We start from the raw sequence: 22007 nt of genomic DNA, 5'->3' as shown, positions 1-22007 counted from the left end.
TTGAAATCATTTTTTCAAACTGCAGCATCATGACCTCCTAGTATGGTCGCAGGAACTGCATATATTGTCAAAATGTTAAATATTAAACTAGGTTGTTTAAATTTGTTGGAGCACAGTAATTGCAGCGGCCATACGTAATAATGTTTCGACAGTTTCGCAAGTGATAACAGTATGTAGGCACTGACAAGGAAATACCAATCGAATAAAATAGCTTGGTCCAAATATTTTTCCTTTTAAGACCGTTTTAAAGTGGAAGCACGGACTATTTTAAGGTAAAAATGTTTTATCTGTCTTTGTAGAATTCCATCAATATCATATTTTTTGGTCAACATCGGGGAAATCGGAATCTTCAAATCGCTGTCCAACAAGTAAATAATCGAAAAACAACTCAAAGACATCCGTGTTGTACAGAACTTGGCACAATTCAATCAAGCAGACTAACATTTTCAACATAAAGGGATACTTTTTATGGAACAACTGTCAATTAACAATTTCAGTGACAAATTTCACGCCATAACGTCAAGGTCGCCGTTAAAGCAATCGGCTTCAGTGAGAGCAATGCGATGCCAAGCTGCGAAACTTACAATCCATCTGTTATAGTTAGCTTTGGAACAAATCCAGGGCATTGGAAGGGGCGAGTATTCAGACTAGCGTTACCGTGTACATTGGGGAAACGACATCCAGAATAGCCTGGGGTTGGTGCACATACACATGCGCATTATGGATTGGTCGACGATTCTGATAACTGTGAGCAAAGTGGCGATGAGTATAGCGAAATGAGTAAACCGATTACCGTTGGCAATTCAACTAACTTTGGAGAACCAGGGCAGACTATGAGGGTTCAAGTTGTCTGAATGATGAAGGTCTTGCGATATCTTTGGCGTGTTGCCCATGGATACCGATAGCGGTACAATCGTCCGTGTGATGTGGTTGGTAGCAGTTGCTCGCTTTCGTCATTGGAAAATCTCCATTGCCAACGACTGACGTATTATGTATGTACTCGGAGGAAACCCTACATTGCAAGTGTAAGAGACAACAGAGAGTCGATGAATGGAAAAGCTCCCACGCTTTATGTAATCGAGCAAAATTTGTATCAGTCATTGAGGATCGACAACTTTGCTAAATAACTTACAACGTTTTATGTCTGCGAACCCGAGGTTAACTCCCCTGTCATTTTCCCATCTACTTTTGCAGCACAAGTACTTGCTCCGATGTGTCCAACAGGATATATTAGCCTCTCTCTCTCTCTCTCTCTCTCTCTCTCTCTCTCTCTCTCTCTCTTCAATTCACAAATACTCGTCCTGACTCAACTGTGTACAATGCATCCTTACATCACTAGTTTTGAACCGAGAAGAGTAAAGAGTTAGCTACTCTGATAAAGATTGAACGCTGGAATGTTTTAGCGAACTCAATGTTTTGTCGGGCAAGATGGAACCAGGAAACTGGTATGTAAATAAACTCATGTATTGTGTCCAAACTCTGTTTTAAAAATGCGTCAAGTGTATTATTTTCAGAGTAAATAGAGATATGCATAGGGAAGTACCTGCAGTCAGGACCGATACACTGTTATAGTGCGACATATGTCACTCTGATACATTACCCAGTGCAATAACAATCATTACTTTAAACTCGTAGCACGAAACGAACAAACTCACTTCTAGATTTTTGTGAAAAGAGAATTCTAATGTTAAATCTATAGTCAAAACGTCGTTTTTAAATGTAGGCAGTGGTTTGTGCAACTTTAAATTTCCCTTGATGAGAAGACGTACGACTTCCAGTGAGCTTTAGCGAGAGCAACATTCAGTAAAAATAACAAGGATGTACAAAATAAAGAGTTTCAGGAGAAAGAAAGAAGAGATAACGTATACTGCATGGAGCTAAGCTCCGCGGTTTAATGAAGTTAAACCAGCCAATGCATCGTTAAATGAGGGTCCGTGCGTCGCTTTGTTGACTTACGAAAGTCTCAAGAATACGTGATTGTAACTCTGTGTTCAGGTGTAATAATGCCCCGTGTCAGAATAATTTTGGCATGCCTTTGTCATTTCTTTTATTATGTAATTTAGATTTGGGAAGTGTAAACATAAAAACAATGCAAAGGCCCTCGGGCTTTATGTAAGGAAATATTACTCACTACATGCTTCAAACACAGTGCTAAGTGGTGATCATAAATGTACAGAAGCACAGTAAATTTATCCTCGTACAAGAATATTACTGATCAGAGCGGGATGTTCTGACTAAACACATAAGAGTAGGTCGGTGGTACAGAGCAAGGGAGTTTGAAATGATAAAGCAATTTGAGTTTTGTCTTGAGTTTTGTTAATCTCAGACAATGTTAGTATCAGTCAAACTCATTTATTCCAAATTTCCTATCTGTTTGTTGGCGAGGTCAACGTTCTTTAAACCGTTTTGTAAATATTCACTGGGTTCATCCCATCTCTATCAAACACATGGCACCTTCTCACGTTTCTTTCTAATTGTCTCTAAATTTCTTTTTGTTTTTTTTTTCTTATATGTCTAAATGCATCAAAACTACCGTCCAAAGCTGACAGTAGCCGTCATGAAATGTAAGTTCTTTAATCCGATTGGTTAAATTTGACAGTTTGATTGTGTGCAAAGTCCTTGCAGCTTGCTCACTTCCTGCACCCGATGTCAGTAATGGCTTTGGATATGTCACTTCTCTAAGGTTACTTTTTGATGGAACCTTACAAAGTCTTCATCGTGTAGGTCGAAGTATTTGTTTACAAGAGACTTGAGTTTGCTTTAATTTTTTGCATTTTTTCGCAAAATATTTTTGTTTGGCACAGAGATAAGTTTTTCAGCAAGAATAAGCGCATAACATAATTGCCCTACAAATAAAACTACGCTTCGGTAAAGCCGCCTTGTGTTGCTACTACAAGTAATGAATGAAGAGCTAGTTCACTTTCTGCTTGTTGACCTGTCCCATGCTAAACTTTTCACTCTATAGTCACTTTCTTATCCATTCAACGCGTTACATCCAGTAATAGGTAAATGTGTAACCTTTGACCCAACCAGCCTCATATTGAACGATAGTGGACTGTGGTGATCGGCTATTGGCCGTTAGGACTCTGACAACCGCATAAGTGACCAAATAAAGCTCTCGACAGCCGTGCAAAAGCTTCGCTGTTTAAAAGAGCCTATTACACGCTGCATTTACTGCTACATGGACTGAAAGCGCCATCGAGGAAATTCTCAACTTTCAACAGTTGTACTCAGGACAACGAACTGGTGACTTCATGTAGAAAGGCATTCAGTCTGCAGTGTGTTTGACATTTTTATCTTTTACGGATACTCATTACTTTTCGCGACGTCACTTTTGAACAAAAATGATTGTTTTACCAACAACGCACGTTGTATTGCTGGCACTTCTTTTCATTTGCTGTGTTGGAATTTCAGGAGTTCTCGGTAGCTGCTTCGGAGATGGCAAAGCCATGTGTTGTAAGAAACGCGATATGTCTTGTGAGAGCTACGGACGCAGGCTAGATCGTCGATACGGAACGTGCTTCTGTGACGAATCTTGTGTCGGATCTCGGGATTGCTGTGTCGATTACACAACTGTTTGCAAAGGTAAGACGCATCGTCGATTTCATTCAATTATGCTTTTCAAGATCTCCAAGACTGGAGCAATCTTAAAACACGATAATTTCACCGGCAAAATGCAGATATGTGTAGCCTTAAAACTTTGGCGCTTTATCAAAGTTTGCCAACTGTTGCAGTGCCACTGTAATTGTCCTTTACAACAAATTCCATACTTGCCGATGGTCGATTAGTATTGTTTTGGGTTAAAATATTGCAAGATTTCATGGTGCAGCCTCTTTTCTTATCAGTCATTGCCATTATCAAATCGATGGAAGGAAATGTACATAACGCCTTCAGATGATATCATTGTTTTCAGTTCCTTGCACATTACCATCGGCTTCTTTGTTTCTAAAACTTTTCCCTGATCGATCGATATTGATTAATTCGAGAAACAAAGTAGGGGGTTTTACGTGCAAATTAGTGTCCCTTTCTCCTCGTTAAAACTTTTGTTTCATGGGTTTGCATCTGTAATTTGTCAGTACCCAGGGGTTTTTTGTTTGTTACAGCGACTCTAAGCCAGTAATGAGCTTACTTGTATAAATTTAATTAGGAACTCTTAAAACATAGAATCCATCAAAACCCTTACACCGCTACATTAGATAATAACAAATGGCCCTGTATTTATTGTGGCGAAATTAAAACAACTTGACCCCCCTGGCAAATGAATGAACTAATCCACTCTATACTGTATTCTAGTAAGTGTTGGTATATCAGGCGCATTCTCATGTTAACCAGATTTGTGGTTCGGCGCCACGGATCGGACAGGTGTTTCCTACTGAGTATTATACACACTCTCCCAACAACATAAATCACCCTCTTTTTCTTGTGAGGCGTCATTATTGTAAATAAGTCTTGATCAGGTCGATGATTTGTATATTGGTCGTGATCTTTATTTGCAGGTTGTGTGTTTTCTAAATGCAATAAGGTACTGTAAAAAGAGTAGAGTACGGCCTCTATGTACGTCCGGCACACCCTGGCAGACAGGGAGAGCTGTTTCTGTGATCAGCAGCACGTGACATAACACCCTTAGACTACAACCTTGAAGTCACATGTCATGACAAAAACCGGCAGATGTCGAACATGTCTCCGACCTACATGATATCCCTGACGACAGTTTGAAATACACTTGACGCCTCTCATAGCCAGCTATGCGACACGAATTCCATTCGTAAAACTCGAACTAGTCCAGTTAACTCCTCTATCACGTTTAGTGGGTTGCAAAAGACAGGTTATATTGATTTATGATTTTCCTAAAATAAATCCGAGAAAGAAAGAGATGTCAGGACGGAACAACTTGCGAGAATTCACTATTACCGATATGCAAGTGAGTGCATGCCATTTTAGCACGGCACTAATATTATTTCAGATTTGATGGATGCAACACTAAATCTATGTGTAACATTGCTCACACAGAAATAGTCTTACTGGAAATTATCTAAAGTAAAAAAGATAGTCCCATGGTGTTGATAACGAGCACGTGATTGGGAGTTTAGCCGTGAAAGTGATGCAAAGTAATGGGCAAGGGGTATTTTGCTAGTCCTTAGGTCGTATTTGCACTTTGTCGAGGGTAACACGAATACTCACAACATTCACGATATAACCATCATGGTATCCCTAACTAACCCTTCTTGGCCTGAGTATACACCTGTTCCAAATGACAACTGTAATGGCCAAGTGTTTGCCTTCAATTGCGTTAAAAAGCAATTTCGGTAAACTATGGATGGAACAATCGTGTGTCTTCGCCGAGAATTTGGAAGTGCACTCTGCGGCCAAATCCCTGACTGAGGAATTTACCCGGGGAATTTACACCAACACTTCACCGCGAGATTTGTGTACTTCGATCGATCTGTCACATGAGGTCGCCCTTCGGCTCTCGGTTATGGGGAAAAGCATATTCCACGGCGGTTGCCTCATCGGCTACTTACGTGGGTATTTTAGGCAAAGGAGACACGGGGGACTGTAGACAGTTTATTAACTTACATAAAATGAGCGGCGGTTGGTTTGTGGCTTTCCCATTGATGAAGCTGCGGTATTAAAAGACTATCCATCTTGCGGCCTCGTAACATACCGGTCTTCGTCGTACAATATTTGAAACCTCTTTGGGTTTTCTTTACCTGCCTGTCTGTCCAATAAACCTGCCAGCGAGACGTTAACGAGACGTTTACAATCTCCACCTGGTATTGCCGTTTCGGAAAACTGACGAATACTGTGTAGGTCCGTTCTAAGACTCGTCTCCTGGAATTTACAGACACTTTTTCCTGTTCTGACTTATCCAAGACTGATTGATCAGCGATTCCCTCTCTCCAAGAGAGAGAGAGAGAGAGAGAGAGAGAGAGAGAGAGAGAGAGAGAGAGAGAGAGAGAGAGAGAGAGAGAGAGAGAGAGAGAATTTTGATATTTTGTAATTTTTCAGATGAAAATGCTTAAATGAAAACAATACACAGGAAAGTACATGTCAAAACTAAATACAAACAATTAAATGTGGACGATAATCAATGTTGACAGCGAGTAAGATAGCAGAGCAGATAGCAGGCATTCAAGCGTTACCAAGACGATCAATCTTGTTGAAGAACAGCCATGAAGACGATGACTAGCTGAGGAGACAACTGAATAAATATAGGTTGATGATAAAGTAGGCCATGTCAGTACGTTTCTGAAAATAACCATAGTGTGTCCCTGCCAACCAGTGACTGAACTGTCCTGGCGTTCGCTCATTAAAGGTGCCATTGAAATTGGCTGAACACTTGGCATCCCTAGAGGAGTACACTGTTTGTTCTTAATCATTAGCGGCTACCATAGCCCTACGCGTGTGTGTAGTGTGTGTTGGTACGCTATGGACACAATGAAGATATTAGGGAATGCGAGAGTTCTCGTTTGTTATTGCACCAAACTCAAACTGACCACCAAACAAAATACCAAACCCCATTTGCTGGCTGCGCTGAGCATTGTGTAATGGCACGTAAATCAAACACCACTTTGTTATATTATCAGGGTTGTTGAGTGGTACACGGCTTGGACAGACAAATTCGACAAGTATCTGAAAGGTCATTCTATCCACCCTATTCTTCATTGTCATACAGATATATCGAATGATTGAAAAAAATGCAGCAGGAATTTTGCTTGCGATGAGACACAATCAAATTCTCTGTCAGAAATACAACATCAAGATGAGTACTCCGAGTCACTTGTCTTTTGCCAGAAGATTCACAATATAGCTCAGAGGAAAGAGTCAAGAAATATAAGGTTTCTCGACCGTTTTATAAGGTTCATAACCGTGTCTACCTCTGTTTCTGTTTGTACATCTCACCTCCTTCCTCACGACTATGGCTGCAATCCTAAAATCTCTTCAGAGGAACCCAGACAGTTTAATAAACAAGACAAAAATGTCAGGAAAAATACAAAAATCAAAGCTAAGTAGAGAATAAACAAGTAAAAAACAAAGGCATACAAAAATTAGGTATGCAAACAATGTGACATCATCAGAATACTCGTAAGACTAATAACCTTCCAACAGAATACCCTCCTGTCGGCGTACTGAGATTGTTTGTTTGTTTGTTTGTATGTTTGTTTACTTGTTTGTTATTCAGTCTAAGACCCATGTGAAGAGACGAAAGGGTGCCACTGTTACTGTATCCCAAGGTTTAGAGGAGAGAATACAGACACAGTTTCACATTCTTTAGCGCCATGTTGATAAATTTCTTTCTCTTTGTATTACTCTCTAGCTCCTCAGACCGAGGCCAAGTGCAATCGTCATGGCGAATTTAGCTGTTTCCCGCATCAAACCCTAAACAATCATGAACTTAGTCAGTCTGTCATTACAACTAATTTTTTCACACATGATATATTCACAGTTATGTGTATATCTGTCCGCTACCTTCGTGCTCCATATCTGGAGAGTGGCTGCTAGGATTCAAATAGATTGCCACTGCAGTTTAAGCTTTAACGCAGCAAGAACTTACTTGGTTTTGCGAAGCTCGCATAATTACTGCCATTTTGCATAGTAATGATCAAAACGTTAAGAGTTCTCACAACGACTTCGGATCAGATAAAACTATGCACAGATATTATGACAGGGATTTAACCGTACCATAATACAACAACATCGGTAAACGTATGGCGTCATTAATTACTTCTTGAAAATATATTTACAGTCCTAAACAAAATTGGTAGGAAGTTCAATAAGGCAATTATAATTAATGTCTGATCTCGATGCACTCAATCTAGAATAATGACATTTTTGTAATATTTTCCATTTTATTAGCATACTCTTAAAATACATCATTGTCAGTTTAGATTTCTATTGTTATACATTGCCGTAAATTGTAGGCAGTTTTACGACAACCTTTATTCCGTCCCAGTTGACGAGCACATGCCGGGCCTACTGTTGAATGATGGTACTTTGTGTAAGGGCCGTGACGGGATCGAGCAATGGGTCATTAAACTGCTTATTAATCAGTGAGAAATGAGACTTTGTCGTCGATGAAGCGACAACATTACCATTAACATAAACACATGTGTTGCTAAATTTACCGCTGTTGCCATGTGATATTTTGCAAGTAATTTTAATGATTAATGTATTAAAATCAAATTTGGTACATCTGAATTGGAACGTACCCATACTTCAAGCCATGTAAGACTTCTCTCTCAGCAAATTGACAATTTCAAATTTCAATATCAAAGAATTAAAACAGGCGATTACAACACTTTTGGAAGGCCCATATCACCATAAACAAAGATGATCCTTTGTGATCCTTTGGAAGGAGAATCATACCGTAAATTCATAGAACTTGCTCCAAGTCTGTGAGCATATAAATGTCAAAGCATTTAATTGAAAGAATAGGCCTAAACTTCAGCAGACTGTCGCGTTAATGGAAGAATGTTATGTAGATCGTAGGGTGATTGCGTTGACCCACATCGGCCACAACCAGTCACTGCTTCCGAGCCTAGCCTTGTTTTAGTGTCTATGACTCGGATACTCCGGTGCTATGATACTGGTAGAAGGTGAAGAGTTGAAGAGTGTGGACAATTACAATTGTACATACTAACTTAAAATTTGTTTTGAAAAGTTAAAATTTGACATTTCATAGGTAACAAAATATGCCAGTACATACACATAGCGTAAATAGTGATTAAACAGACAAACGTTTCGGTTGAAGTCCGAGCGGTTTCTTCTAAGACATATACCACTTCTTTGTCAGTGGATGATAAACTTCAAGAAAACTCAGATGTTCCACGATACAACAAAACACTTGCATGACATGAAGTTGAGTTCATTTCGCTGTGAGTTGTATTCGGCAAGTTGTTTTCTTGTACGAGTGACGTCATCAAACACAGAAGAGAAGTCAGGAAGTAAAATGGACAGATGAAAACTTTTCTAGCTGGTACAAATTTAATATAAAATCAAAACAATTATAACAAAACATACAGTATCATAAATTTATAAGCTTATTCGGTGATGACAGAGGGATGGGGAGAAATTCAAGAGCGACACAAACCACTTTTAGAATTAACCACCGTCATTGAACTCTAGTGTTTATTTTGTCTACGTAAATATGTTTGCTATTGTCGGTGACCCCGATGGCATCACCATTAAAGAACTCTGTGTTTGTCCTTGTCAATGGCCTGATAGTATCTCCATCAAAAAGTGATGTATTGTTGACAATTATCGATTCAACGCCTCTCCTTGGTCACACTAACCAGTCCCACCCTAATCGTTAATGAAACAATTCGATATTGTCGCAAATCCAAAGTCAAAACAGTTACAAATAATCCATGAATGAACCGTGCTCAGACTTGAAACACGATATTATGTAAAAATTAGCAGTTTGAAAAAAAAACGCGATTGGAACTAATTTGGGATAATTGGATGGTGAAGTAATGTCGGTTTAACCTGCAAATGTAAGCTCATCTGCTTTTCCTTTTAAGTGATACACTTGTTTTTATGAGTAATTTGTAATATTGCAACATTCAGATATAGGGCACCTGACACTTTTGAGAAATTTGAAAAATTTGAAGATCCAATTATCCCAAATTAGTTCCAATCGTGTTAAACTTAAAACATCACATCATTATTCAAGGTATCAAAACGAATGGGTGCAATAATATCACTTGCATGGCAACTTAATATGTGATAAGGTAACAGTAAAATGATATAGCGTTGTAAAAAAACAAAGACCTACACATATACTTTGCTCAGAGAAGCTTAGCTTGATTCCCTTCGTAATTGAAAAATCAGGTATCATTGCCTAAAGTTGGAAAAGAAAATCAAATCAACTTATTTTTCATCAGTGCCTGCCTGAAAATCGATATGGCAACTATTCTCAGCTTTAAAGGTATACAGTCACCTGTAATCTAAATATGTCCATATATGGTCAAAGGGGTATTCCTTGGTGTTCAAAATGCCAATGTGAGGGCGCTGTTTTTAAAAGCTGCCACCCGCTTAAAATCTGTGATTGGTTAGATTTTTCTCTTTCCATGGTAACTGTGGCAAAATTGGAACAGGTGACTGTATACCTTTAACTCATAGGGAACAAATATAAAAATCTCCATTGTCAGAAAAATTATAACGTGAAATTAAACTGCAAAGTTCACAAATTCCTCAGACAAGTTGCTGACCAGCATAGAATCTACGATTTTCTAAGTCTGAAAATCTGTACGCATTGTGCACTCTGTCGCCTAGTCAAAGTTCTGATAATCTTAATTTATGTTTGTCGAGATAGAATATCCACTTTTATCCCAAGATTCTCAAGGGACAATGCGTCTCGGGACAGATATTCAGAATCAAAAACTTTATTACAATATTCATTTGGCCTACCACTCACGGGGCTCATTTGAAGCTTATGGAGTGAATAAAGTTTTTACCGACTTAGTTTTGTAAAAATTTTGGAATTTCATTTTCCCAATAGAGATAACGAAGGATTGGCGGCCATTTTGAATTTCAAATATCGATAAATATTTGGTAATTTGCTTCTCAAGTATCCAAATTCGATATTCTGAGAGAATGGTTGAAAGTTTTCCTGAGAAAAGTTTGACCAAAGTTTATGTCTTTCATTTTGGAGGCGCGAACTAAGGTAAAACTTACCATTAATCGAAAATCATGCCCATATTTATTCAAATTTAAGGTTCACCATCAACCTCAGTTGACGTAACGGCTTTATGATAACACGATTTTATCAAAATCAGCCCCGATAAAGTCGGAAAGTACATAAAACCAAGTCCAGTGAGTTGAAGTGAGAATTCTCTCTCAGTCTCTTTTGTCGGTAGTCCTGACGTATTACGTCCATCAAGTGATTTTGTATCTTAAGATTGCATATTTTTTATTCAACAAAAGTTTCATATGGTAATTGGAGATGGTACTGTGAATTCTACGGCTTGTGTTGCGAACCGTGAAGATGACTTTATTGTCATCGCTTCTGCAACTTCTTAATCACGCCACTGTCACACACATTTTCCGTATTTGTCATAAATGAATCCCATCGATGTGTTTCTCTGTTTGAAATTCACAGCGTCGGATTGTGAGGTCAGCGAATGGTCGCACTGGAGTGGTTGCAGCGTCTACTGTGGTGTTGGATATAGTGAACGAAGACGATACGTTACAAAGCAAGCTGAGAACGGTGGCGCCAAGTGTCCACCTCTATCGCAACAGAGAGGTTGCTATGGTAGTTACTGCCAACCTAACCAACTCATGACTGAAGGTATTTATTTGGATTTCTCTATAACCTTTTCATCCGTCCGTCTTGATACTTGAACGATGCCTTTCTTAGTACGAAACATTTCACCTTACATCATTTTAGAGAGGTTAGGTCTGACTTCACTTTCATGCATTTCCCAGAACCATCGCACAGTGGCGCTATGAAAGTCTGACATTGGTAAATTGTAATGTGTTCAACACATAATGAAAAATCTTTCTGTTATATGTTAAACTTAAACACGGCACCTCTTTAATAGCTTACAGATGATAGCACAGAAGCAACATGGAGTATTAAATCTATTAAGTTCACCACCATTCAAAGTTTCCAAAAGTCATTCAGACGCACTTTATTAAACATTGTATGGACGGAAACTCAGATTCCATATTTTGTTATCTGTTGATAAAAATAAATGGCAAAACTAATGAACTGAAAAAGAATTGCAGAAGAAAAAGTGAAAGATCATTTTAACTTGTGATTCTTGTTCTGTTTATGAAAGAAATGACATTGGAATGTCCCATTTTTACCAAAGCTTGTTTGTGTGGTCGTTGACAACTGAATATTGGTCCGCACTTTACTTGTCAAAAATCATTGCATATTGCACTCCAAGCGTTAAGCTTTGCGGGCCTGTAATCTATATTTCAACACACTGTGGAGAGAAGAAAAGACAAGCCGTTAAACGTGTGTTTCATGTTTGTATATTCATTGTACATTGTATTACAGAATGTCATTCAGATTATCTTTGTGGACACCCATTGCTCATAATTGTCAATTAAATAAACAGCGCTGACGATTTTACGTTATTCTTGCTTTTCGTCGTCTGTTGTAGTATTTGATAAAAGAAGAGATCAATTTTATTGACTTTAAGACTGTAAAAGGCTGTAAAACTTCGTATTTTCACAGGCATCGCTATGATCCTTCCGTCCAAATTCGGCAAGGCACGTGAAATCGACAATCGTATCGGACCTTTCCGACCAAAAACAATTCACCCAAGGTAAGTACTCCATCAACGATCTTGTCAAATGATGTTTAACCCGGTATCTTCCAATATTAAATTGATTATCCAAAAACCAGCGATGTCCAATAACCAATTGCGATGCCTCAAAACCATCAGTTCAAACGTAAATATGTGTAAGGCGCTGTGTATTGTACGAATTTATGTGGCTATCAGACCTGCACCCAAAAACAATACATAATTCTCATCTACAAGTTTTATCTTATGGTAGTATGTGCCTCGAAAATGAAAGACTTAAACATTTGCTTAAACTTTCCTCAAGGAGTCTTTTAGCTATCCTCGAATCCAAATTGGGGGTCACCGTGCAAATTTTGGTACTAGAGAAACAAATTACCCGAGATTTACCGATATCTAAAATTCAAATGGCCGCCACATCCGTGTTAATTCTATGGAGAAAGATAAAATTTTCGATTTTCGAAATATTTTTCGAAATACTAAGGCGGTTAAAAATTTTCTTACACCAAGAGCTTTGAAATGAATCCCCACAAGTGGTAGATCGGAAAAGAATGGTGAAAGTTTGAGAGTCCGAATATCTGTCCCGAGGCGTATTCTATCTTAAAAATGACGGAAAATGACATTTCAAAGATATCGAATCACTCACAACTTTATGAACAAAATAAAATACCAAACCAATCATGCGTAGCCTTGTACAATTTTACACAATGATATCGTTGAGGTTAACCATTTGATTACCTTACTTTGAATACAGCCATTGTGTGACGGTTCGCCTCACACACGTACACAGACATTGCGTGAACGCACGGAGACTAGAGTGGACTGAAGATCTTAAACGAGGTGAGTCACGTGACCTCTTTTCATTTTCAGAGCGATAACGCACCGTGAAATGAAACGTAAATTTAACTGTTGTTGGATCATTTCACCAAGTAAAAATATTTGTTTGATTATGATTTTTTACGTGTAAGAAAAGTTACAACCGATTAACTATCGCCATGCAATCATCCCAAACATTTCCAGTTAAATGTGTACTGTATTAATTATAATGGCTGTCCTTATTTTACAATTAGATACATTGCCCCCGACTGAATTCTTTTTTTTGCACACTTAGTATATATCGTAACAATAATGGTCACCATGTGTCAAGTACAAGGATGTTACCTGTCAAAACCAAGGAAGATACTGATGATCTCCATCGTTAGGTGGCCCCTACACGCCACGGAACTCTATTACTTTTGAATATAAACTCTTATTTTTCTTGACAATATCTTTAATATTTGTAAGAGATTTTATTTCTCCACCGCAAACTTTTAATTTTGTACGGGCAACTTTATCTTAACATTATCTTAACTTTAACTTCTCGAAAGTAGTTTTAGTTTTAACAATAAAGAAAATATGTTTCTCAAAAGTATTTTTTATTTTGTAAAACAAACGTAAAATTTTTTCAAGATAACAGACTCCCCTACACGTCATGGAAATTTATTACTTTTGAACATAAACTCATATTTCTTGGCAATATATTTAATATTTGTAAGAAATTTTTTTTCTCCACAGCAAACTTTTATTTCTGAACGAGGAAACTTTATTTTAGGGTAAACTGTTTTTAAAAACTTTCAACAAAAACACTTTAACTTTAAATTTAACTTTAACTTTGAACAAAATATTCATTTCTCAAAAACGTTTTTTATTTCGAAAAGAAGTAAAAATTGTTCACAGCAAGAGTTGAAGATTTTTTCTGAGCGCGAACTGAGTTACTTAAATGACATAACCTTATGTTTCTAGAGCAGAAAACTTAAATTCTTAACGAAAAGTTTTATTTTTCCAAGAGTAAAACTAATTTCTTTATGGAAAAAAGATTTTCTCAGAGCAGCAAATTGAAATATAGTGAATAAAACTTTTTTCTCAGTGGAGAGAAATTATTTTCTGAAGACAACAAAACTTATTCATTCAAGATATATTTTCTACATATGAGTGTGGTTTAAGAATTTGGTAAAACTGAACTGAGAAAGAACGAAAAAGGGATGAAAAAGTCAAACTTACTTTTCTTCAGAGCGAAATTATTTCTGAGAGGAGAAATATTTCATGTAAGGGCGCAATTACCTATAATGCATAGCAACTCTTTCTAGCGAGAGTAAACATATTTTTTGAAGAGTAAAACATTTTTCGACGAGCAAAACTTATTTTAACGGCGGCGGAAGTTAAAGTATCCCACCATGCAACACCTAAGTTTGATGACCCAGAGTCTCCGAGTTGGTAGCTGGTATCAGACAGTTCGTGTTCGTGTCGGCTACATGGACGATCTGCTCTCCGAGACAACCATAACTGACTTCATCGGCGATACGGGCACGCCAGCCCGGCCCTACCCTGCCTGCGTACGATGCTGTGTGTTTGGGTCGTATAACGCCGGGAACTCACAACATCGTACACAGGGCTACGGGCACGCAAACGGGTCAGTTGCCACTTGTCTGAGTCCCCGAAGAACGTGTTTTATGTTTGATTGATTCGTCCTGTCGCAGAGGGTGTGCGACGGGACCGCATTGGGGTTCTTCATTAGCTCTGCATGGCATAGGTCTTTGTGTTCCCGGCGTTATACGCCGGGAACACACAGACCTGTACGCAGGGCTATGCATGGCAGGGTGATTAGGCTACGGAAGAGAACGTCGGAACGTAGCATAAACTACACTCATAGAAACTACCCAGAAAACATCACGCCTGTGGTCTGCGGTTAACCCTGCGTACGATGCTGTGTGTTCCGCTACAGCTAATCGCCCCGGAGCGGGGCGATTAGCTGTAGTGGAACACATAGCATCGTACGCAGGGCTAGTCTGCGGTCAGGACAAATCACTCAAACACAAAACCGTTCTTCGGGGACTAGGACTCAGACAAGTGGCAACTGTTGAACTGACTCGTTTGCGTGCCCGTGCCCATAGCCCTGCGTACGATGCTGTGTGTTCCCGGCGTTATACGGCCCCAACACACAGCATCGTACGCAGGCAGGGTAGGGCCTGGCGCGGGCTAGCTAGCTGCAGTACAGTTTGGCAAACCGTCCGACCCAAATACCCAGGTAAAACCTCGAGGTACTGTACTGCAGCTAGGGCCGGGCTAGCGTGCCTGTATCGCCGATGAAGTCAGTCGTGGTTGTCTTGGAGACTCTTGGTCATCAAACTTGGGTGTTGCATGGTGGGATACTTTAACTTCCGCCGCCGTTAAAATAAAGTTTTGCTCGTCGAAAAAATGTTTTACTCTTCCCCAAAATATGTTTACTCTCGCTAGAAAGAGTTTGCTATGCATTATAGGTAATTGCGCCCTCACATGAAATATTTCTCCTCTCAGAAATAAATTTCGCTCAGAAGAAAAGTAGGTTTGACTTCATCCTTCCTTTTTCGTTCTTCCTCAGTTCAGTTTTACCAAATTCTTAAACCACACTCATATGTAGAAAATATATCTTGAAAGAATTAGTTTTGTTGTCTTCAGAAAATAATTTCTCGCCATTGAGAAAAAAGTTTTATTCTCTGCATTTCAATTTGCTGCTCTGAGAAAATCTTTTTTCCATAAAGAAATTAATTTTACTTTTGGAAAAATAAAACTTTTCTTTAAGAATTTAAGTTTTCTGCTCTGAAAACATAAGGTTATGTCATTTAAGTAACTCAGTTCGCGCTTAGCAAAAATCTTCAACTCTTGCTGTGAACAATTTTTACTTCTTTTCGAATAAAAACGCTTTTGAGAAATAAATATTTTGTTCAAAGTTAAAGTTAAAGTTAAATTTAAAAGTTAAAGGTTTTTTGTTGAAAGTTTTTAAAAACAGTTTACCCAAAAACAGTTAACCCAAAAATAAGTTTCCCGTTCAGAAATAAACGTTTGCTGTGGAGAAATAAAATTTCTTACAAATATTAAATATATTGTCAAGAAATATGATTTTATGTTCAAAAGTAATAAATTTCCATGACGTGTAGGGGACTTTGTTATCTTGAAAATTTTTTACTTTTGTTTTACAAAATAAAAAATACTTTTGAGAAACATATTTTCTTTATTGTTAAAACTAAAACTACTTTCGAGAAGTTAAAGTTAAGATAATGTTAATATAAAGTTGCCCGTACAAAATTAAAAGTTGCGGTGGAGAAATAAAATCTCTTACAAATATTAAAGATATTGTCAAGAAAAAAAAGTTTATATTCAAAAGTAATAGAGTTCCGTGGCGTGTAGGGGCCACCGTACCATCGTTATGTGTATCTGAAATTTTGACATTGTGAATTGTGATGGTTCTCCATCATCTGCAATCTAATTGATTATTTTAATATGTTTAACATTTCGTCGTAAACAAGCATAAGGTTAGAATCGCTTGTTCTGATTTTCAAGCCAATGTTTCTATTTTGTTAGATAACTTATAGACATAGCTTTGATATCGATAACTTATAGACATGGCTTTGATATCGGGAACTTGTAGACATGACTTTGATATCGGTAAAAAACAATTTTTGCCGATTGCTTAATCAAAAGATTGAAGAGAACACATAACTTGTGCGATTAAGATAAATACCAGCGAGGCAATTTATCATTCTCTGTCTGTCTGTCTGTCTGTCTGTCTGTCTGTCTGTCTCTCTCTCTCTCTCTCTCTCTCTCTCTCTCTCTCTCTCTCTCTCTCTCTCTAGGACTGCGTATATGTGTTGAATGCCAAAACACGGCCATGATGGATGGGATGGGCCATTGTTTAGGAGAAGGAAAGAAAGGGAAGAAGTCAATGTGGACGGCAGTTGGATCGAGAGGGTGCCGTGGTAGTTGGAAACAAGTATCGGTCACTAAAAATTGTAAATGTGAAACGGGTCATGACTTTATTTTCGTCTGATACTGCATTCGTTGTTATCACCATGACAACCGTACTCCTGTCGTAAAAGCGTCTTGTAGAAATGCTTCATAATCGTTAAATAGAATTCAGCTGATCACTCAGCTGGTCGTCAATACATGTACACTTTGGTATCTCCTTTGACTTTTGTAAACTTTTCTTTTATATTTATAAAAAGCTGTAAGATTTACGCAGCGTCACGCATTATTCTTCAGGTATTCTATAACGTTGTTTTTATAGTGTTAGAATGTTACACTGAACTCCACTTCAAGAAACTTGGAACTTTCAAATGTAGAATTCAAACAGCATATGTTCGTTATTTTGGCATTTCCATCCTTCTGATCGCCAATCTTGATATGTAGCGTGGTACTATTGACGTCGATTATGTCAATAAATATTTTAGTTGGTTGCTTTGAAGTTGTTCTGTCACAGGAGTGTAAGCAGTAATTTGATTGACTTTCTCATGGACAGCCATACATTTTCAATTAAAACAAACAAACATTAAACAAACAAACAAACAAAAACGAACTAAGAGCAGACTCCGTGGTCCGGGTAGGAAGGTTACACGATACTTGCTTGACGAGCAAAGACTCCTCAAACTCTTGGAGTAACTAACATGATAGCAACATGCTTGCAATTACTCCATATTACGAAATGACGAGCGAAGGCTCCATATTACAAAATGACGAGCGAAGACTCCATATTATGAAGTGACGAGCGACGACTCCATATTATGAAGTGACGAGCGACGACTCCATATTACAAAATGACGAGCGACGACTCCATATTATGAAGTGACGAGCGACGACTCCATATTATAAAGTAATGAGCGACATCTCCATATTGTGAAGTGACGAGCGACGACTCCATATTATAAAGTGACGAGCGACGACTTCATTATATAAAGCTTATGAAATGAGATCATTACGTCACTAATCTGATACTAACATTAATCGATAGGTTATGGATCAATTCCTTTGAGAGACACTCACTGGACAAACAACTTATAAAGCACACCATTATCAGAACCATTAATTCAACCTACATTGACTCAAAAATAAAATGATATTTCAAGTACACCACATGAAAGATATGCAGACTTTGCCACTGCTTCCAAATATACGGAGATATTTGTTTTGAAAGTCAGTGCAATTTTTAAAAATTTTATTTGTATTATATTTTACAGCTAAATTTATTTGAAAGGTTTTGTCTGTGTAAGTTACAAAAGGTTATCAATCCCGCGTTTCCAGGGATGCTCAACTTATACATCATAGGATTTTTTTGCAATTTTTGGATTATTGTATAGTTTTGTAAAATAATATTAACACGATTTGAACCGTTATGGTGTAACTGGATGGTAAAAGGGGATGAAGATATTCCATGCTGTGACCTTGATATGTGTTTGGCAAAGTATTTTACATTTGAACTGAAATTAAATTAATCGTTAAATGTATCTTTCCACCAGTTGCATAAACAAAATTTAACTGATATTTTTTTCAGTCTATGTACTTATCGTAAAGTAGATCCAATGGTGTTGAAAAAGAGAACTTCGCAACGCATCATGGGAATAGCTGTTTTTTTCAAACGCCAAATTGGCATCGATGAACACGAGAAGCAACGCTAGCATAAATACCTAGCTCCCTACTCTATTAATTAATTGCAATATTTTAATTGTAATTTGACGCACAGAATTTTCTATGAACTGTTCCTTGGAAGGCGGTAAATTTTTAGTCATAAGTCGTTCTAAGATGTTGTTGAAGGCGTGCCAAACATCATTGCTACCTGTACCAAATATTGAAAATATCTGAAAATACGCCAGGATATGATAGGATTGTAGATTAGGTTAGGTCGTGTTACAATCTGCAACATCTCAGGGGCAGCGATGATGAATGTCTTTGTAATGTGGAAAACACCCAAGGAGCGACACGACAGATTAATAACATAGAGACACTCTGACCCAATGCATTGTGACTCCATTCAACAGCGTTCATTCTCTCGTAGTGCTTTTACTTACCGGTAGTAATAAATGATGAGACACTACATTTTTACAACTAAGGCCAAAAAAAAAAAAAAAGCTGTTCAACGGGCGGGATGACTTCAAAGTTGGGTAGGTAGGTCGGATTTTTTTTTTTTTTTGATTTTTTTTTTGGTTTTTCTTAAACAGAACATATAATATAAACACTTTTTGTGTGTTTCATGCTTTTTCTTAGTCACATAACATATACTGGATATGTTGTTTAGTACGTTCATGATTTTTCAATTTTTTGTTGACATGGGATTGGTTGTCTCAGAACAGCTTCTTTGCCTTCACTTCTACAGGTCAATCTACAGGTGCCGCCAACTGGTAAATTTCATGAATTTCTCAAAATTATCACAAAACCTGTTTTGAAGGCTGATATACCGATTTTTCTTATTTTTGACCCTGACCTAAAACTTTGAGGGGAAAGTCAATGCTGTTCGTAACTGCCCTCCACTGGTATACAGTGAAAATGTGCCTTCCCACTGAATTTTGATGCCCACTGCCCTCCGGTATCTACAGTCTGCCCGCTCCCCACTCCCCACATCAATTCAAGCTCCCCGCTGCCCTCTCCCTACTACTGAAATTCCCCATTGCCCACTAGATGCCCACTATGCAACCCAGATCAACACAAAACCATGCAAGCAGTTAGCAGTATACCTTGGAACATTGCTCCCTTCTAAGTTAGGTTCTATTAAGCACGCCGCTTTCCCCTCCCTCTACGTATTTTCCGGTGCCCACTGTCAAAAATTTTCTCCCTGCCCGTTGAAAGTAATGAAATTTCTTCCCCGCCCACAGTAAATATCGATATTTTCTCCCCGCCCGCTGACTAGTTTTGAAATCTGCCTGCCCGCTGAAAAACTTAGCACGAACACCTTTTTGCTTCATTGGCGGCACCTGAATCTAACGGAGCTAATTTCTGTGTTGGTGTCACCAGCCATATGAGCACGGTGCATTCCAACCAAACCTCACGACTCAGAAACTTACGGGTCAGCCCCGGGGATGTAAGGGGTGACGTCGTCGAGCGAGGGACCGAAATTAGACCATTCGTCCTGTGTCCAAGTCAAACAAATGTCACAAGGTTGACTCCTTGTGCATTCTCGACAACGGAAACACAAATCATGTCCGTCCTGCAGTGAGAACTGCTGCTTACAATCACACATTCGATAGGAGAAAGCCATGACGAAAATCGGAGCGAGTGACGACTCAAAGAACAATAAAGAATTTTCAAGTAACACTTAAAATAGGAACACTAGAAAATATAGACTGTACAACCACTCGGACGTGAAATAAATGCCGGTGAAACAATACAGTACAGAGTGTCTACGCTATACGGAACACGTGGCGTAATAGTTTATTTTCCACGGCGTATTAACCCTGCCATACACCTTGACCAAATGTTTGTGATGCGCTTCCACCTTTACTCTTCAAATCATAGCCTGTATCAATCTCACCCCAGTCAATGTCATCGAAAATGTGAAGGTCGTTCATCTTACAGACAGATGTTCACTGAATAACATCTCCGCGTTTCTTCAGATTCGTAAAGATTTTGGAAAAAAAAAAGAAAAATGTGGAGTGGTCCAAATATGGGTCGGTCGGGCCCGTTGAACAGATAATTTTTTTTTCCTCGCCTAATCAGTCTTCTGGGGAAGCCGATTGAAAGTGTATTTGTCGACAAATTTGTATTTGGTGGCGCTAAGGCTCTGATATTTTTACGTTTTTGAACGATATCATTAGTGTATCCATTCTTTTGGAATTTGCCTACCAATATTTTCATTACTGATATCACAATAAACCATCCAAATCGTCGTCTGACACGTTTTGTCACGTGATCATAATGGAGTAATTCCTGTCGATAGACGCTCATTAAATGCAACTTTAAAATACTTTTCCATGATAGGTTTGTCAAAGAATTTTCATTAGAGCGCAGCAAAGTCGATGATGTATTGAAAAATAAAACTAAAACCTCGTAATTTAACCGACAAGAAAATAAGAGAATATCGTCTTTGCATTTTCAGGAAGTGAATTTCCGTTGATATATAACAAACGTAAAAACTCAATTTTGATTTGATATGTAGTATTGCAAGACGAAAACTTCTAAAATAAGCAAGTGACACACACATCTCACAGGTCAAGGTGATGAATTGCAATAAACCAGTAAATCTGACAATTTGTAATTTGTCTGTTTCATGTGTTTGGATACCTTTAATTCAGGAAAACGTGTTTGATGTTTACGCAGAACAAATATGTAGTAACAAATATCTATCGCAAGAGATCATTTTCTTACACTAGTCCGACCAACGGGAACGTTGTTCAGAAACTATTCACTATAGTTTATCTTGGAATCTCTATTCGAATAAAGTAATTTTGCAAGTGCACTATTATGGACAAGAATGTTGTCTTCAATTCAGGGGAATAGTTACTTCCTTGGTTTGATCAGAAATAATCAAACTAGACTTGTTCATCAGCATACCGCCTCTTCTTTTGACAATCTTTACTGGTTCTTTGAAGTTTTCTCATACTTGCCCGTAATACTTGAGTATTAAGCCTAATGAGTAATGTAATTTTCCCCTGTGTAAATAATCGACCGTACTCTTGTTGTTTTACTACACTCTAAATAAACTTATTTGAAACAATATTTCGTGTTTATGATTTCTCTGACAAGATATAAACTTGATTAGGAATTCAATGGCGTAAGCTTCTTGTTTCTGAAAGCTGCCTTTGCTGTTTTTGCGAGACAACCGTGCATTTTCTCTGCTGAGCAAGACTTACATGTAGGTAGCGTGGACGTACTGACAATGCCGCGGGCTGTGAAGGTCATTGACCTGGAAACCCGTGTTTTAAGTTTTGTTAGTGCAATTAATTTCCTTTCCTATAAGCTGTTAATTTCAACTTT

General features: G+C 38.1%; 1 protein-coding gene across 2 annotated transcripts; it reads left to right on the top strand.

Moving 5' to 3' along the window:
• The first annotated feature begins 770 nt into the window (after window positions 1-770).
• On the top strand, window positions 771-21747 carry LOC139144642 (somatomedin-B and thrombospondin type-1 domain-containing protein-like). 2 transcript variants are annotated; one of them, XM_070715350.1, is made up of 7 exons: window positions 771-1445; window positions 2543-2564; window positions 3415-3585; window positions 11102-11290; window positions 12188-12278; window positions 13009-13094; window positions 16904-17535. In XM_070715350.1, the coding sequence occupies exons 3-7, from the start codon at window positions 3450-3452 to the stop codon at window positions 17095-17097; spliced, it is 696 nt and encodes a 231-aa protein (XP_070571451.1). In that variant the 5' UTR covers window positions 771-1445; window positions 2543-2564; window positions 3415-3449; the 3' UTR covers window positions 17098-17535. The 2 variants fall into 2 exon arrangements, with proteins under 2 accessions (XP_070571451.1, XP_070571450.1); XM_070715349.1 differs by lacking the exons at window positions 771-1445; window positions 2543-2564 and adding an exon at window positions 20550-21747 and having other exon boundaries at window positions 3043-3585; window positions 16904-19110.
• The last annotated feature ends 260 nt before the right edge of the window (window positions 21748-22007 follow it).

Source organism: Ptychodera flava, chromosome 12 (genome assembly GCF_041260155.1).
Source record: "Ptychodera flava strain L36383 chromosome 12, AS_Pfla_20210202, whole genome shotgun sequence".
In the NCBI taxonomy this organism is placed as follows: domain Eukaryota; kingdom Metazoa; phylum Hemichordata; class Enteropneusta; family Ptychoderidae; genus Ptychodera; species Ptychodera flava.
This window is presented reverse-complemented; position numbering and strand designations above follow the sequence as displayed.